Source organism: Sinohyriopsis cumingii, chromosome 8 (assembly GCF_028554795.1).
Source record: "Sinohyriopsis cumingii isolate HCF-2022 chromosome 8, ASM2855479v2, whole genome shotgun sequence".
In the NCBI taxonomy this organism is placed as follows: Eukaryota; Metazoa; Mollusca; class Bivalvia; order Unionida; family Unionidae; genus Sinohyriopsis; species Sinohyriopsis cumingii.
Genome location: NC_142968.1, coordinates 74448702 through 74468106, shown reverse-complemented (window position 1 = coordinate 74468106; position 19405 = coordinate 74448702). Strand labels below are relative to the sequence as shown.

The 19405-nt window shown below is 37.2% G+C and overlaps 1 protein-coding gene across 1 annotated transcript in view; it reads right to left on the bottom strand.

The window, feature by feature from the left end:
• Nucleotides 1-19405, bottom strand: part of LOC149793821 (uncharacterized) — a 98544-nt gene that overhangs the window by 41872 nt on the left and 37267 nt on the right. The window contains exon 8 of the mRNA XM_089966470.1: nt 11424-11523. Coding sequence (XP_089822596.1) covers nt 11424-11523 — 100 coding nt within the window. The remainder of the gene's footprint in view (nt 1-11423; nt 11524-19405) is intronic.

The window sequence follows — 19405 nt, the reverse complement described above, 5'->3', positions numbered from 1 at the left end:
TCTTGTCAGATGGAAGTAAATTAGGTACAATTGTGAGTTACATTGATGGCGACTCACCACAGTATACTCATTTAAGATCTTCGATGCTCGCGTATGTTTCAATAAATATATTGTCGATGGTGCACAGATTCCGTAAATTAGACGTTAGGGTAGCGACGAATTAGTTTTATAAAGATAAGAAACATGCAGATTTGTTAAAAAAAACTAAATATTGGCACTGAATCATTGTGGTGTGGATGGATATTGAAAAATGAACAACTACACATTTATGATGAATCAGCTGATGTCGAGTGTAAAAATACTTATTGTGATATTCAAGAGACAGTATCATCGCCACCATCGATATATGATCCTGTTGCCAGACATAAAACAGTTTATATAAGTGGACCTGGGGTTCTGGTAAAACAACACGTGTGATCGAATTATTTAGTGGAATTGATATGGTTCTATTAACACCTACACATATATACTTATAATAGCTTCTTTTGGTCGAAAAGTGATAAATGGACTCGTGAAAGAATGGGTGAGAAAAATATTCCAAGAATTAGTATTGACATTAAATATGTACCGTTTAATTAGAAACTTTAAAAATATTTCTTGATTGGTTGTTTACAAAAAATACTGCTGTAATAATGTGTGGCGATCATGGTAAACCTCTACCGTTTTTTGGATTGTCTCCATATGAATGGCTGAGGAATTTTGTAGATTATTATGAGGAGATAACTGATGATCATAGAGCGCTTGATCAAGAATTAAGAGAGTTTAAGAAATAAATCAGACTACAACCAAATAAAAGTAATTGTGAAATAATGCGTGAAATAATTTCAGAAACTCCTATGAACAATTTTTGGAATTATTGGAGACCAGATGATCTGATAGTTGAAGTAGAAAGATAGATCATGATACACTTCAACAACATTTATTTCTATTACATCAAGTAAAATTTTAAAATCTACTCGTACCATTGTGTTATCGACCAGCAGATACTCGACGGCAAAATATCGACGTTCAAAGATAGTAAATCTTGTACTAAATGATATTGTTTTAGTTCCTGTCAATGTTGTTGAGAGCGCGTTAACGATGGACAAAACTCCTTCGACGCTAGGCTATGCTAAAACGATTTATTCGTCACAAGGACTAACTATGTCGGATACTAATATTTGGAGTGTTGATGATCGTATTCAATGTCAAAATTAGTTTATCTTACAGTGTTTCAAGTAAGAAGAATATCTCAGCTGCGGAGGCTTATTAGACTTCACAGAAAATCAAGCTCAGAAAGGCAATAGCGATGATGTAGTAAGAAAAAATTAGTTAGAAACAGTGTGACAAACAAAATGAGCGCGACTTTAATCTCCATGCTAAACTGATCATGACGCTGAAACAACTACATAATAATCAGAGTGCGAGCTGTAACACAGTAATGTTGTGGCAGTATTCAAATAAAAATCCAAACGTTTACCGTAGATATGATAAATAATAGCCTTGGTCACACACGCAAAAATGTGATGCTGACTTGTCTTGAGTGTAATCGACGTCGTGGTGCTAGTTCACAAAAGTGGAATCGGTGGTAATTGTGTGTCTTCAGAAATTACTTGTAATTCTTCACGTACAAATCTACGTTGAGGAGCAGTTGAATTTAGTCTGTAGATTGCATGTGTACCCGTGGATCTTACCACGCTGGAAATGTTATGTGTTGTCACGCTCCAAATAGGATCAATTGCTCTTTTTTACCACCTTCAAGTTCACCGGGCTCATATAAATACCACACAGTCACATTACCTAGTACTAGTTGCTTTTAAAAGTCATGTCGTTGTATTTGTCTATGCTTTTTGTGATCGCATTGGTAGGTTTCATGGAAATTGTAAGAGTAATTTCATTATTTAACGCTGCTATCACACTTGGTAGTCTTACAACCCATTCACGAGATGTCTTGTCTTTCTGAATTATTTCCTTCGCATACTGATATCCAAACAATCCCTCAGCAAATGTTCGATTAAATCGTTCAACAATTGCCTGATCACGATGAATTACTGGATGTCCCCGTCGGATTTTGACATTATATTTTTTCATCAGAGATGATACTGCACCAAGATATTCCTTGTCAGGATCAGCCTGTAGTAAATGTAGCCATCCCAAGGGTCCTCGTTGATAAATTCGTTCAAACGCAGATGCAACTTCAGTTGCTGTTTCAGTTAATAGTGGTTCTGCTTCCATCTTCAACGACAGTCAACGCGTATTTGTATGTGCGTGATTGACGTCTACTAGTTTTAACGGTATCTTGTGGTAAAAACAAAATATCTGTTTGATAAACTTCGTTTATAGTGCTCACATTAAAATGTGCATACTGATTTTGTTTAGGTGGTGGTAAATACATTTGCCATATTAACTGTCGTGCTAACCAATTTTTAGTAACAGTACGTGTGACATTTGCTGCATCAGCAAGTGTATTAATCGCTGCTCTACTCCTCCAATATCCTCTTGGGCTATAATAAATCGATTCCATTATAATAACAGTAATCGGTTGATTATTTACCTGCCCCTAATACCAGTTTACCTTTCATCGCAGATCTTACTAGGAAGCTAGCAAGTTTTTCTCTGAGAGATTTACATTTTATTCAATTTAACGAGTGAATCAACTTTGCATCTGCAATATGTCGTTGTTGTAAATCATCATTTGTATACGCTACATCGTGAATATAGCACGCTTGATCAATCGTATAATTCGGATACTCTCCATGTCTTGGTTAGTCTCGTTTGTTCAAGTCGGATATCAAGTCGCGTTCCAGGATCACAATAATTATATACTGGAAGATGTTTTTCTCCTGGATACTTATCTCATGGAGCTGCTGATAATTTTCCTAATGAAGCAGCGATATCACCACCTGTCTTCATACGGGACAAAATAAATTTGTATTTGCTGTACCACATTTTAAACACTTGCCTATAAGTGCACGTCATCTATTTTTTTGTTAGTTTTGTTAATCCAATGGTGGGTTTGGATGTTCTTCGTCGAATGCAATATAAATTCATATTATTTATTATATTTCTACAACACGGATGTCATTGATCTATCAGCAACACGAAAATAAGAGCCAGTAAAACATCATCTAGCGTTAACAAATTACATCAGACCAATTATCATAGGTCCATCCGGGTCTGTTAAGACGCATTTATTACTTAATCTGATAATGAGATGTCTCAAGTGGGATAAGTTATATTCAGTGGCACCATCGGTATATATTGTTGATTTTATCACCGATATTGATGAAGCCCTATCTGTAGATGACCTCAATTGATTTATTAATAATCTCGTAGAATACGAAGATGTGATGATGGAGAAATAACCAAATCCAGCTCAGATATTTTCTCGAGGCAGACAGAAAAACACATACGTGATTTATGTTACTCAGCGATATACACAAATACCTAATGTGATCAGAGATAGCTGTAGTATTTTAGTTGTGTTTAATGGAGGTAATACACGTAGTCTGCGAAACATTCATCAGACTTTGTTTTCAAGGGATATAGATATGATTAAATTCAAAAACTTCTTTCCAAACGCGCAAGCTACTCCAAACGGATTTATAAAAATACATTTACATGAACCTTGGTCGCGATATCGTGTAGGTCCTGACAAAATCTCTGGACAAAAAGACAGCAGCAGGGGGTGTTACACAAAATGAGTGTCAGGTGGCTAAACAAAAGTACTGATACAAATTTGAAAACACAAACGACAAAAATGAAGTAACTAAATGACCAAACACAATTAGAGTAACCCTCGGTTTTGATGAGAGGCTTCCGTTTGAGGTTATTGACCTATCTTTCATTTTTGTCGTATGAAGTTTTATTTTCAAATAAGACTTCTAAAAAGAGGTATATTCATCTCCATCCTTATATACATACATACATACATACATACATACATACATACATACATACATACATACATACATACATACATACATGCATACGTACGTACGTACTGAATATCTGAGTAAAATTTATATTGGATATTTTACAACACTTTTTGTATATTACATGTAACAGCAGAAAGAACGATATGACCCTTGTACCAAGGCTAAGTCGAGGTAACCAAGGCTGTTTGGTAAAGGCTGGTATCTAAATTAGAACCTTGGACTAAACGCCAGCTGCTTTACCAACCGAGCTACCAGTGTTCCCTTTAACAGTATGTGGGGGTACATATTGTGTACATCTTATGTTTCATCGATATGTGTAATAACTGAAATTGTACTGCAATACATCTTTCCATCAGTTTCTTGTAACTAGTACATCGTTGCATATGCCAACGATGAATGAGCAACAGTATTTTGTAAGTGTTACAAATGTAGTTACATTTTGGAGGAATTACCTAAACTGTGTCGTGTGCATGGAAATATCGTATTGTAGGATTTATTGATGTTTTTCATAGACAATAACATACAAGGGTATGACAAATTAGTATACAAATTTTGGATGCAATTTCACTTCCAAACACTGCAATTTAAACGGAACCGAACGGAACAGTTTGATCATCATCTTATCAAGTGATGATACGTTCAAATACGTTCAAAGGCCTTTAGTTATATATGAAAACATCATTAAGTGAAAATGTATATTCATGGGAAGGATTTAGCTTCATCCTTCGTGTTAGTGTAGTGTTGTATAAGACAATGCATACCGTTTCTTGGTTTGAAGTCTTGTTGGAGTGCTAGTTTTCTGTGGATATATTTTTCATTGCCTGTACCTTTAATTCTATCGTTGCATTAATATTTATGGTGAGAGTTTGCAAAGACCTCCTTACGTCTTAATCATAAACATTTCTTTGGCATACAATGTGTGCGGTGTTTTCATTGAATCGATACCAATTCATGTTCAGTTCTCTTACAGTATGCAAGTGAGGTATTTCAAAACTGATTAACAGTCTATTTTTGTAAGATAAGATGATGTACGGGAAAAAAGGGAGACAAAGGAGGTACACATTCTATAGAGAATAATGATGACAATCATAATAGTTCTGTTGTATTAAATTCTCTAACGTTCAAAGAATACGTGGTGATCTCGTAGTGCACATTGTGATCAGGAAGCAGTGGAACAAGGACGCAATGCATACATGTGATCAAAGTCCAATTTATAAATGTCAAAACACATAATTGTACATTAAATAATGCTAGTTGTTGGAGCTAGTATGGTTTAATTTCTAAATAGTCTACATTCCTTCGAAGAAAACATTGTTTACGTTGATACACCTCCAGCTCTTGTCTATGCCAAGTTTGCATCTTTGAACAAAAGCGCGAGTAACACACCTACTAATGCCAGGGCAAATAACCATGTGTTCAACGAGGAAACGGGGAAATAAACAGCTTCTCTAGCACTCCTTGGAAACAAGCCTATTACACTACTAATAATACCATTTGCAACTCGCAATCGTTACAATAATTGACGTTACAGGGGTAGTCGCTTACCATAAAATGTACATGTACAGGGAAAATACATTCAGAAAATAATTTTCAATATCGCCTTAGTGACGAGTCAACTTGAATGACTAAACTTTGCTGCTAGTCGTCAATCTCTTCTCGCGATTCCATTTTTGTTTCTTCTTTAAAATGATTTCCCTAGACAAATATATAACGAGAATTTGTCTAGTGGAAGCAATGGATCTGTTGATCCAGGTTAGATAGATCAAAAGCTCGCATAACATAGTGATCTTTGAATTGGACCATTATTTATGCATTATTAGTTTCGTCTCTTACCTCTTGCTTGGAAACCGTAACATTATATTATATTGTGTAGTCACTATACGATATTGAGTGAATGATGGTTTTACTGACCATTGTATTGTTGATGTCGATGTAAGTGTAAGTGTGACTGTCTCTGGAGATGCTCTAGTAACGTTTCGTCCTATTCAATCTCGAATTGATTCAACATCCTGTAATCCAAGATTGTTTAACCTATCCGCAGCAACATTTGTGATGCTATCATGACATGCATTGCAAATTGTTTAGATAGCGGTACAGCGCGCAATGATGGGGATACGAGCATCTTTGATGCACTTGTAGACAATCCACGTACAACATAAACTGAATTTTCGTAATGGGCCATATAAACTGTTTTTCTCGATTTGACATCATGCACTAGATGGTAACACACGTCAACGTATCACTGTCATTGTATTTAAATGTCCGGTTGATGTCTAATATACCGTTGCAGTGTCAATATCTCGCCTCATAGGTCCAATACGCATCGATCATGGTCTAGATCGGGGAAACAAATATGTGCAAACCGACCATTAAGACGTGAAAGATACACGGCATTCGCGGGGTTAATCGATATCAGACAACCAGGATGCTTAGTAACTAGCGCTAATGGGGCAACAGGTCAGATTAACCTGAATCATTGAGGTAATAACGAAAATGTCTGGCCTGATATTGTATTTCATATGTAAGCTTCATTTGTCTACGGCAATGAGACTAATATATATGGACCCAGAGAGATCAGTTCTCAATTCTTGCAAACTATCAACCGTGTATCTTGGAGATTCCATCGAGATTGCAGAGCTGCGTGTGGGGCCATTTTCGTGCATGAACATTCTAGAGCCTTTACCCTCTATTAGATCCAATTATTTATGGATTCAAGCTCGTATGCGCCAGTGAGAAGTCTTATAACATTCGGATACCTTTTGACCACACTCTGACGAAACAAAGACGAGTTATCTTTCTTGATTATCAATATCCCGGACACACAAGTAGATATCCCAGGATTGGAGCCCTGGATTCACCACTTTACAAAGTTGGGACACAAGTATCGCTATATAAATGAATATCCCAAGCGAGATCATACAAGAGATGGAGATTTAGATTTAATGAGGTTGTGTGGTTCAGTACGTAAATGCGGTTCAATATCGATACTCGTTTCAGAGATTTGGCTACTTTGATAAAAAGAGAAGAAAGCAAAAATCATTATTATAAAGAAGTTTCTGGTAATGCTCATAACGAGATATGTTTAATTTGCATGATGTATTGATCATAACTTGCTTAAGAGACATCTCGCTCTTTTGAAGCACATATACGTAATGTTATATAAAAGGATTTACTTATATTACTTGCACTTTTCAATATAATTCTTTCCGTGCTTTAGGGTAAAATCGAATGTAACACCTGTCTCCTGATGGTTGTATATACCTAACACCAGCTATTCATTCGATACATTAAAATTTATTGAATAAATACATTCAATAATAATCAATGATACAGTGTACGCGAAATGTCCGCACTATACTACATTTCCAAAACATATAGCATATGGATTCAGGAAGCTGACCAGAAAATGTACAATTATTATCTATTATACTAATTTTAAATAAAAATTTATTTTAGCAATAATTCTGTCCAGAATCTTTATTTTAAACCCTCTTATTTGTGAACACTTTGTTAATCTGGAATGTAAAACCAAACATGTGTTGCCAGTTATCATCTCCCATTTTACAACATTTTTGCCCCGCGCCAGGGAATATTTTCCGTGGTTGGTTTGACGTGATAATAATTAACGAAGTTCATCAGGCAAATTATTTGCTTTTTCCAGACGATCGTGAACAAGGACGTAACTAAAAGTACGCCTGAACCATCGTAGATGCGCCTAAAAGTATATACACACGTTCACCAATAATATCGCCGCAGCTTTACAAGCGGACCCGAGCAAAGAATTTCTCGAAGCCGTTGCTGCATTGTGAACAAAGTCTAATGTGTTGGCTGGTGTTGGACACGTTAACATGCATCGCGACCTTGCTAATGTGGAACAATTTAACCATATACATGCCGAACAATTATTTAGGTATTCAGAGTGCTCTATCTCACAATTGAGTAATACGATTTCCATCAGTCACAGAAGCGCAGAATAACGAAACCACACATGTTGAAGCTATTCGACAGAAGGCTGTCACAGACACCTGCAAAATGATTTCAAAACCACCGCGGTTATATACACTCTGGAAACAGTTTTGTTCGTATTTACATGCACCGGTGGAGTTAGAAGGCACGCCTCATTGCAGGTGAGAAAATCGAACATTTAATTGTTATTGACGAGTGCCTGTTAAGCAGTCACTGCCAAGGTTGCTCACATATTGTCCTGGCATGAATTTAAAAACTATAATGAATTAATGAATTACAGCTGCCGAAACCTGAATGCCACATTATTCTGGGTTAAACTCATTGCAGCTTCTGATACTACAGCAACTAATTTTATTAAATGCCCTTCATAACTATGCATGTTAAGAAAAACCACATGGATTTTGTTTTCCTTGGTCACATTCGCAATTGTAGATTGATTGTCCTGTGTGTGACTCCTGTATATATACTAGTGAAGAAGTGACAGTGGTCACGAATTTTGATATCAGACCCACGTGGACCATCACAGACCCAGCAATGAGTGTCCGCCGAAAACTTGCGCGTGCCATAATTTGTATAATCAAATCTGCGGGCGATGGGAGCTGTTGTTCGATGTATTTTGCCGTAACCTCGAACGATTTAGGACTCTATCAAGACCCAGTGTTGATTAATGTTTCGAACGTTTCGGGAATCATTCCAAAAGCTTTAGAAATTTTCTCATTAATGGTCTAATTTGCGTTACAAATCAGGATCACACAAGCAACGCTATCAAACCTGGGCTTGGGATTCTGGTTTTAAAGGCGTCGTCCTTGTGACAGTTAAGTGATATAATTATATTCACATGGAGAACTATCTACATCTTATATGTGGAGGTGTCAAAGTCCTAAAATGATGCCATAAGTGCACGGACGCATGTTTGAAAGAGGTTTCACTGCGTCACTACCTGTTTCCAATTAGCTTGGGATAATTGCCCAGTATTGTTCTATATCACCAGTATTTCCATCTCAAATTTGGAACTTTTAGTTGTCGTTTTCTGTCCACAGTGGTAAAGGTATGTAAGATCACCATCGCCAACAAACTGTCCTATTTTGGCGCAACTGGCCCGTGTAGGAATCTCGACACGATTCTGCTCTGCTATTACATTGTCAACTGTGTCAACTCTGGAAAAGGTTCTATTATTACAAGTATGTCGGCTTTTCTCATTCCGTTTGATATTCATAACCCCTGCTCCCAATCAATTTGTCTTACCCCAATAAAAGTCGGCTTATTGGTATATAATGGAAAGATCATTTTCAAAACAGACATTTTTGCAGTAATGGTTTTTCTTTACCAGGATTATAAACTGATATAACTTCAATTATGTCTAATTTTCAATAACTTATTTATCTTGTTCAAAAGCGTTGAAGTCGTCGGTTGTTGTAACAATATTAGGTTTGATGAGTCTTCGTCTGCTCGTGTAATATTACACTGGACAAAATTGCTTGACCGGCAGTGTTGATTACACGAATCCGAAACGACCTTTAAGATATTGTTGAGAAAGATGACCTACAGATATCGCAAGCAAACGTGATTTACAGTATTCGCAGCGACATGTTTTCTGAATTCATACTTTCCTAGGCACAGCATACACCTTTGCAATCATTGCATCATAATGCCATTGAATATATATATATATATATATATATATATATATATATATATATATATATATATATATATATATATATATATATATATATATATATATATATATATATATATATATATATATTTATATATATATATATGTATGTATTCATGTGTATGTATGTATGTGCATGTATATGCATGTGTACATAAGTGCATATATATATATATATATATATATATATATATATATATATATATATATATATATATATATATATATATATATATATATATATATGCACAAACTTTATCTAACTGACTCTTTCCAGGCGCCGCTGATCGATCTTTTCCTGCACATATTGTGGTATCTTAAAAAGATGTTATGCGAATAGACTGATGCATCTTTTGTTATAGTAATTGGACGTTTTGTATATGGGTTTAGCAAAATAAACAGTCTTGTTCTTTTTGTGATCAACATTATTTTCCCGTGAAAATCTTTATAAAATTTCCATCAAGTTGGTGTTCGATTCAATGAGCCCCAATGATTCCTCACTGAGTGTTACGCCATCACGAACAAGGTATGAAATTGTAGGTTAAATCGAAGGACATCAAACGTTTTGGAATGCTTGTATATCTCAACTACAGTTACTGCTTCGTCGGACATGGAATTTGCTTTCTAGACCTTTTTCTTTTGCTGGTGATGCACTGTTTCTGAGGCGTTGCAGATAGTTTCAAAATAATAACATTCCTTACTGAAGTCAGGTACAGATATATTAGCTGTGTTATTATCGAAGAATGCTTTTCGAATTGATTTGCTCAATGCTATATTTACTATCAGTTTCAAAATATTCATTATCGCTGTTGTTGGGTTCATCTACTGATGTCAGCAACATGATGTTTTATTGTACAATATGAAACAATGACTTTTCAAGCTTTTCTGATAAACTTGATTAAGTCGACGTCATTATGCTTCGAATAGAATTCCTAAGTCTATGAATTTATTACGATCATTAGAATTGAAATTTCAGCGAGCATATGTTGTGTCCATTTGACAAGTCTGTATGACGCACTTAATCGAAACAGCGATTTAATATTTTCCTGTGATATTTACAATTATTCTATTCCTCGGAGATATATATAGATAGATAGATAGATAGATAGATAGATAGATAGATAGATAGATAGATAGATAGATAGATAGATAGATAGATATAGGTATATATCTTTGATTAACATACTATTCTTACATACTTAATATAGTGTATAGTGACACAAAAAATATATTCCTTGACAGTATGGTAGCGATTGATAATATTATTCCTGCAGTAATATTTTCTTTAAAAAAAAAAGGATTCACCAAATATGCAGTCCCAATAAATATATGGGCCTGACTGAATACTTCACATACGTCACAGGTAATGTGTATGCTGGTTGTCGGTTGATTCAAATCATGACAATGGTCAGTGGATAGTGGACAAGTAGTTTGCAAATAGCGGTTTTATCTGGTTACTGATATAGCTTAATGTGTTGTGCCCCACATGACTTTCCTCTGGCATCGGTGTCTCTTGAAACATTTGCACGTACGGGGGCATATGTGTACGTTCATGTAAAGAAAAGGTCATGATGTTGAAGGCTTTAACCGTAGTAAGTAACATAAATCCAACATTTATACTATCATACTACTCATGGTAAGTAAGATAAATCCAAAATTTACATTATCATACTACTCACTAGTAAGTAAGATAAATCCAACATTTCTATTATCATACTACTCACTAGTACGTAAGTACGAGCAACACTGGCATACTACCCATATTAATTTAAAGCTTATTATGAAAAAGAATACCGTATCAACTACTTTAAAGATCAAAATCAGCTTTATATGTATGTATGAATATAAAATGGCACACTAACCTGTCCCGTTGATTCCACATTGATATAAGTTACACATATGTGTATCACAACACTCAGTGCACATATTGATAACTGATATATGTTTATAAGCCTCGCATTGCTGGAAGAGAAAAAAAAACATGAAAGTAATAACCTTTTTAGAGTCAGCATATTAATATTTCAACCGTGCAATATTAATGCCAAAATATGGTATTGTTTTAAACAAATGAGTTATATGCTTTATCACAGAATTGACAGACATACAGGCATGCAATAACGGAGTGCCTCAAAACATACATGATCAGAAACATTTCTCACGAATTAGTTATTTGGGACCTTGGATATTGTACTTTACTTCTACAAGCTTTCTTATTGGAAACGTTTGGATGAGTCCGGCAGATTCGGGCATGTTGTTTTCAAGACATAGACACTATAACAACTTCACTGGTTCTTCATCATAAAAATACTATTTTTATATATCAGTTTGGTTTATATTACATTCAAAGATGCCTTTCATAAAATCAGTCCGTTTAATGTATAAATATAAAGGAAAATATACAAAATAAGTACTCCTTATCCATACGAAAAAATAAAACACAAATTTCAATCGTTGTCCAATTATGAATATATTTTGGTTCGCACGCCTAATATAATACAAACCTTTTCATAAGACAATGTTTTACATATTGTTTCAGGAAAATGTGTCTGTCTAACAATCTATATTATTACGATTAAAATGATCACCTTTTTATAGCAAGTCATACATATACTAACGGCTGCATACATAGATAGGCACATACATGCATGTCTACATCTGCGTACATATCTGTCTACCTACCCACTTATTTATCATCCCGTCCAAATGTCATCCTACCAACCTACCTACATACCTATTTTTCTACCCACCTACCTCTATACATACATACGTACTTTCGTATATACGTACACACATACGTACATACGCACATACGTACATGTATACATACATACATATATACATGCATGCACGCATACATACATACATACATACATACATATATGCATACATACATACATACATACATACACACATACATACATACATACATAACATACATACATACATACATACATACATACAAACATACATACATACATACATACATACATACATACATACATACTAACATACATACATACATACATACATACATACATACATACATACATACATACTGTGACGAACCGAAGACAGAATTTTGCAGAATCAGTGGATGTGGGCTGGACGTCCCAGTAAGAGTTACATAATTCTGGATCTCTAAATTGGCTTCAAAGGTATTTGATCCTTCTACAAACGGGGCTTCTGCCGAAGGGCATATTCGGACCGGATACACCGTATCGCGCCAAGATGGTGTGCAGAAACTTGGACCCAGGCGGAAAGAACATCAAACGGTAGTGGTGTATAGGGGTTGTTTAGGGACAATGGGACTTACCATTAAAAACAGGGTCCTGGCACTATAGGGACAATGGGAATTTAACATGGGGAATACAGGTCCGGTACTCTAGGGACAATGAGAATTTAACATGCCTAGGCCTGCCTAGGGACAATGGGAATTTAACATGGTGGGTGTGTCTAGGGACAATAGAAAAAATACATTACAGCAGAGATGATACAGAGAGAACACAGGCAAGAGACAAGAGACAAATACTGATACAACATTTTAAAAAATTTGGAGGCATGAAAGTCATTTCTTTTCGATGCCAATGAATGGCCCTGAAAAGGGCCTTTGGCTTCTTCTGCTTCTTCTAATTTCTTCTTTTTAACACCAACTTCTTATTTTCTCTCCTACAATTTTTCTCTTCTTCTCTTATTTTTCTTTCTCTTTTTCTCCTTCTTCTCCTCTTACGTCCTCTTCTCATTCTCCTCTTCTTTTTCTATTTTTTCATTCCATTCTCTTATCTGTTTTCTGTCCTCTTCATTCTCCTTCTCCTCCTCTTCTTCTCTTAGTAGATATATTTTCATTTCCTTTGACTTTCTTAAATTGTTTATCTCCATCTTCACTCGATGGGGACTATAATAATAGTGATCCTCGTCCAGTTGAATCAACATCTCCTCTATCATCCCCATATTATCTAACACCTCTTGCAATTTCTTCATCTTGTTAAGACAGTTTGAAGCAATCTTCTTTCCTTTATTCCTTAGAATGGTGTGAATGACGAACGCTGTGAGTTTTTATATCTAAAGCACGGACGTGAAGGAAAACATCCGCTACTTTTCTCTTCACGTATTATCTACTATCCACACAGAGATGATGAGCCATAAAATTAACCACATTATATACTATCCACACACGCGAAAAAGCAAAATCAAACCCAAAATCTACTATCCACACACGCGAAGAAGCATAAACATAATCAAATCTACTATCCACACACGCGAAGAAGCATAAACATAATCATAATCTACTATCCACACACGGGAAGCAGCAAAAAGTCAACCATAATATACTATCCACACACGCGAAGAAGCATAAACATAATCATATTCTACTATACACATACGGGGAGCAGAAAAAAAAACATAACAACATCTAATATCCGCACACGCGAAGAAGAATAAACATAATCATAATCTACTATCCACACACGGGAAGAAGCAAAAAATCATCCATAATATACTATCCACACACGCGAAGAAGCTAAACACATAATCATATTCTACTATCCACACACGTCAATCAACAAAAGCATAACCAGAATATACTATCCACACACGCGAAGGAGCAAAATCAAACCCAAATATAATATCCACACACGTGAAGAAGCAAAAAAAAAAAAACAACAAACAAACAAAACACAAACATACCATTCACAAATAAGGGAAGGTTGAAACTCCACACACTCTACTATCCACACAAACGTACCTGAGCTCATACAAACACACACACACACACATAACCACATTATTAAAGGAGTAAATGTTTATAATCACATTACTCCACATTCACACAATTGGCAAACTGAATAGTGTTTCTTTTCTAGCATTTTGGTTAGCCCTGAAAAGGGCTGTTGTTTGTAACTTTAGATGCACCTGGTTAATGATGACATCTCCCAGGTCTAGCGCCGCAGAAACATTGACGACTCCAATCGTGATCCCAATTGATAGATGTGGCTGGGATCGCAAAGGAGGGATGATTGGCTCCAGAATCCCAATTTTCCGTTTGTGGGGTTCTGAAGTTTTCCTTCTGTGCCACACTCGTGGTACTGCTACAGGTTGTGGTACTCGTGTTTGCTGTCGTTATTGTGGCTGTGGCTTTCGTGCTGGTGCTGTTGCTACCTGTGGAGGCGTCCTCGCCTCAGGTTTCACCTCACACTTAGGTATCATCATGGGGTGAGACCTGATCCATATCTTGTTGAAAACTCAAATTGGCAATGGCTCCACAGATGACACAATACACCGCAAAGATCTGGCATAAAAAGACGAGTTGTGCTTTAGGCACACCTTCTCCACACCACACCCACAAGGGTTGTTTCTGTAAATCTTGCAGAGAAGAACTGGGTGAAGGAGTGGTCGCTGAAGTGGTAGCAGTAGCTGAGTCTGTGTGAGAAGGCATGATGGTCACTTCCTTTTATAGTCGATGACTTACAAAGCGTCGATCCAAGAAAAAAAACTGGGAGGATATCCTTTCCAACGCACTTTGACTTCTTTGACACGTCATTTGCCCACTTTAAGGGTTCTGTGTTCGAGAATGCTTTCTATGTCGTACACGTCGTCTTCTCTTTTGGTGACACGTTGTAACGCAGGCAAGTAAAACGTTCCTTTTAACACATCTCCGTTCATGTCTTCCACTTTATAGACGGCAGGATGACGACCATACACTCATCAAGTGACACGAAACAATTCGGTCGTCCAGTTAGGTAAGTAACCTTTGTCAAAAGTGCCTTTGGTTTTGCCAATGCGCACCCAATCTCATACGGTCAACACTTCAACTTTCTTGGGGACAGCCACTGTTGGGGACGTACCAAACAGGAAATCAGAAACCAGCACTTCGTTGTCGGGAGTCACCATTTGGGGGGGGGGGGCACGTCCAATGGTTCGATGGTAAGATTGGTTGTACGCTTGCACCAAGTGCGGTAAGATGTCGATCTACTTGAGAGTGTGGTGATGCGTAAATTATTTCCACATGCGATCTTTAAAAGTGCGTTGAAAACGTTCCATGATGCTGGCCTTGGTTTCAGGATTCTCGGTGGTAAAACAATGAATGTCACGTTTCTTTAATTCTTTTTGGAAAGCTTGCATCAGAAATTTGGTGCCTTTGTCAGTTTGCCATCGAAGAGAGTGACCACAGCTTTGTTTCAACACCCGTTGCAGGGCTTGCACTAACTCGCTGCAGGATATAAAGTCAATGGCACGACCCAGGCAAACTTGGAAAAGACACCGGTGACACAAAACAAATATTTATAGTCGCGATTATAGATGGCCAAATGAGAGACATCTGCTAAATCGGCTTCCCATTGATAATCTATGCCTTCCAATTGGGTGCGACGTCTGGAAAACATGCGTCGAATGGCATTGTGCCAAGTGTAGGTAGCTTGTTTTTGTAACCATCGTTGCATTTGAGGTATGTCACATAATTAGGGAAAAAAATATACATGCGTACAACATTATCTAGGGTGAATTCGTGTTTTTCCAGGTAAGCGACTGTATTAACATGTACCTCACCAGAAATTACTTGCAACGAAGGGACATTAATAACATGATATGCCCGGGTATTTTACCCTGACTTTTGCGCTCGCTCTCCTATGGATTTAAGTAAGATCGATTTCTAAACCGACACTAGTCGTTTTGGAATACGTCAAAGAGTGTACGCTCTCCATTGTTCTCCAGCCTTAAGGGTAAGTGTTAAATTTACATTTAGTTCATATGCGAAGCTTATTCGGTTTGTAATGTCTTATCGTGTAATAATGCATTTATTACAACGCAGATTTGAACTTTGAATTACAAGTCACTATTAGAGATTAATGTATTAGCATATATCTAGAGATTTTACAGAAACTAGTATTATGACCAGTTTGGTTTTATTGCAGCTGATTGTGACTGTTACTGTGGGTGTGACTGTGACTATGACTAGAGCTGACTAGAGTTTACTAGAGATGTCTGGAGCTGTATAAATTTGTTTAGAGCTGTCTGGAGTCTCTATAGTATTTAAGGCTGCGTGCTGTCGATACGTATGTGTGCATGTACGTATGTCTGTGCCGCGGACGTAGACGTAGCAAATTCAAAAGGGTGATGTATGCTGTCTGTACGTGTATACGCATGACTGTTCATGTTGTGGATCCATAAAGGGTGCGAGCGGCCGATAAGAGTGTACGTCAACCCAAGGAATCGTTCGACTGTACAAGGGGTCTAGAAGCATACGTTTGGTTCAATTATTGTTTTAATTGCTTTTTTATGTTCATAAGATTATTTTGAATCTTAGTTGTGTTCATAAGATTATCTTGAATCTTAGTTCTGTTCATAAGATTATTTTGAATCTTAATCGGAGTTCATATGTGAGATTCTGTGAATCTCTCTTGTAGTGTAGAATACTGTTTGATGCGTTTCTTGGATCTGTACTTCATATTGATTTCATATTTTTTGTTTATTTTCAATGTTTGAATGTTGTGTAGAGTGAAAGGGTCAATCGTATGTTGAGAGCGTTATAGAATCATTGTATTTTTACATCATATATTTTTCTTTATTAATTCATTTCATAAATTGTAATCTTTCTCACACTGTGTTTGTCTTATTCATTTAGTCCAAAAACTCACTCGGTTTCTATTCTTCGACAAGGTAAACGGAGACTTTTCAGTTGCGTTTTGGCAGCACGATACAAAATCTCTGAACTCCTCCGTAATCTGCAGGATGGGATGGATCGTAGTAAATGCTGGCTAACACCTTCTACATTTTTTTTTTGTTTGTTAATAAGTCACCCACTCTTCGCTGATGCTACTCTTTTTTTGTGTGGTATTTTCTTGGCTTGTAATGCTTTGCGTGTTCGGCGAGCGATATGTGTCGAGGTGGAGGATGTCTGAACAGGGGTAATCGGTTTTCCTTTCACTTCTGTCTTCACCTTCTTTTTCTCTTCTGATGAAGAAGGACTGGTCATCATCTTTTTAATCCATCCAATTCTGGATGTAGGTGGTGTTGTTAACTTGCCAACTTTTTCTGGTGGTGTTGTTATAATTTATCTGGCAGAGTAAGATATTATTCTTCACCTGTTTCTGTCTTGGTCACTTGGGGTAGTAGTGGTGATGGTGGACTTTACATCAAGGTCTAAACATCTTTCAGAGTGGGTAGAGCTGTTTCGTCTAAAGCTTTCTGGTGAAAGAGTTGCAGTTGTTGCAAGAGTTGACCGTACTTTTGCGATTTTTCTGTTTCGGACAAATCGTGGCGATCTATAAATGACTGCAGTTCGTGTTGTAAGTGGAAAATCTCGCTCAAATGGGGATTGGGAGTTAAATGCTGGGTCCTCTGTTCGTGCCAACGATGGTATTCCATCCATCGTTTGTAAGGCACTAAAGCTAGTTTTCGTCCTTCCATTCGGTGTCAAGGGTCACGTCTGAGATCTTGGGACTCCAGAGGGCATTTTTCTCTTGCTCCCACAAGTCCTCCCAACATGGTTCCCAAGACTCCTTTCAGCAAAGGTCCTAACAAGAGAGGCAAAATTCCTCCACATTGGACCAACATCTTCTTTTGACGAATGTGGATTTTCTTTTGAACCATTTGGCGAAGAACGTGACGATGTTTGCCTAAGCATTGTTTCTGGTGTTTTGACAAAGGGATCGTGCCTTTCAAGACGTTCAAACAACATTCGCACACGGTATCGATGACATCTTTGGAGGCCGTTTGAATGAGTTGTTTTTTCATGGGTGGAGAAGCTTTGCACGGGACAGACATGTCCCCATGCTTTGAAAAAACGAGGAGGCAGTCCTTTCCTTTTCTTTTATTTGGGTTTAGAAAAGGGATGTTTTCTGGGGGCTAACATCTTTCTACAAAAACATTGATATCCATGCTTTGTCTCAGGCCTTTTTTATACTGGAACGCGTCGCCACTGATTGTCTTTACGTCGTGTCAACTTGATGACAGGCATCACGCATCGCGAAGCCGTTCGCAACGGACTAAATCCAGCCAGTTCTTCCTTGGACAAATCCAGTAAACTTTGTAACATGCCCGATCTCTCATGGACATTGATTTTGGGAGCAGGTACTTTGTGAGCAGCTGCCACTGCACCTAAAGAGGAGGAGGGTGTCACCATTGGAGGAGAAGTTCTTGGAGTCATCGGCTTTCATGGAGAAGTCGATGAACCTGAGGCTACCGGAGACGCATTCACCGTCATTGCAAGTCGTGGCTTGCGAATGTAAGGTTGCGTCCTAGCCAAAGTGCCTCTCTTGCGTGTAGAAGCTGTTTTCTAGGGGCTTTTCTTTTTCTGGGGACTTCTCTGTTTCTTTTTATGTGGGCTTTTCTTTTTCTGGGTTTGTGACCTGGTCTTGACACCGTTGTTCTTTTTTTTTCTTGGGGCTTCGTTTGGCTTTTTTGGGAGTAGCTTTTATCTTGGGGAGAAATTTGGGAACATTAGGATCCCATTTTAAAAGGGAGCGAAGGATGACACCTCCTAGAGTACTTCTCCCTCCAGGTTTCAAAAGAGGGAGCAGAGACAGCAGAGGTAGCAGTAGTGCATGGAATGTCACTTGTGACACGAAAACAGACAAGACAAGAGTGTTTATACTTTTTCAGGACACGTTTATTGATGTTTTAAAAATAAGCACGAAAGACTAAAATACATAAGAGCCAAAGGGTAAAGTACGACGATAAATTGCACATCTATACGTTCAAAGTAGAATAGAAACAAGTTTATGTACAACATGTTTTGGGTAACCAAGATGTCTAGGAACAATGTGAAACATCGTCATACACTTATTCCGTACTCAAACGTTGTCGAATCTTTATTTCCCGTAAAGGTCGAGAGGTATCCAGATGAAAA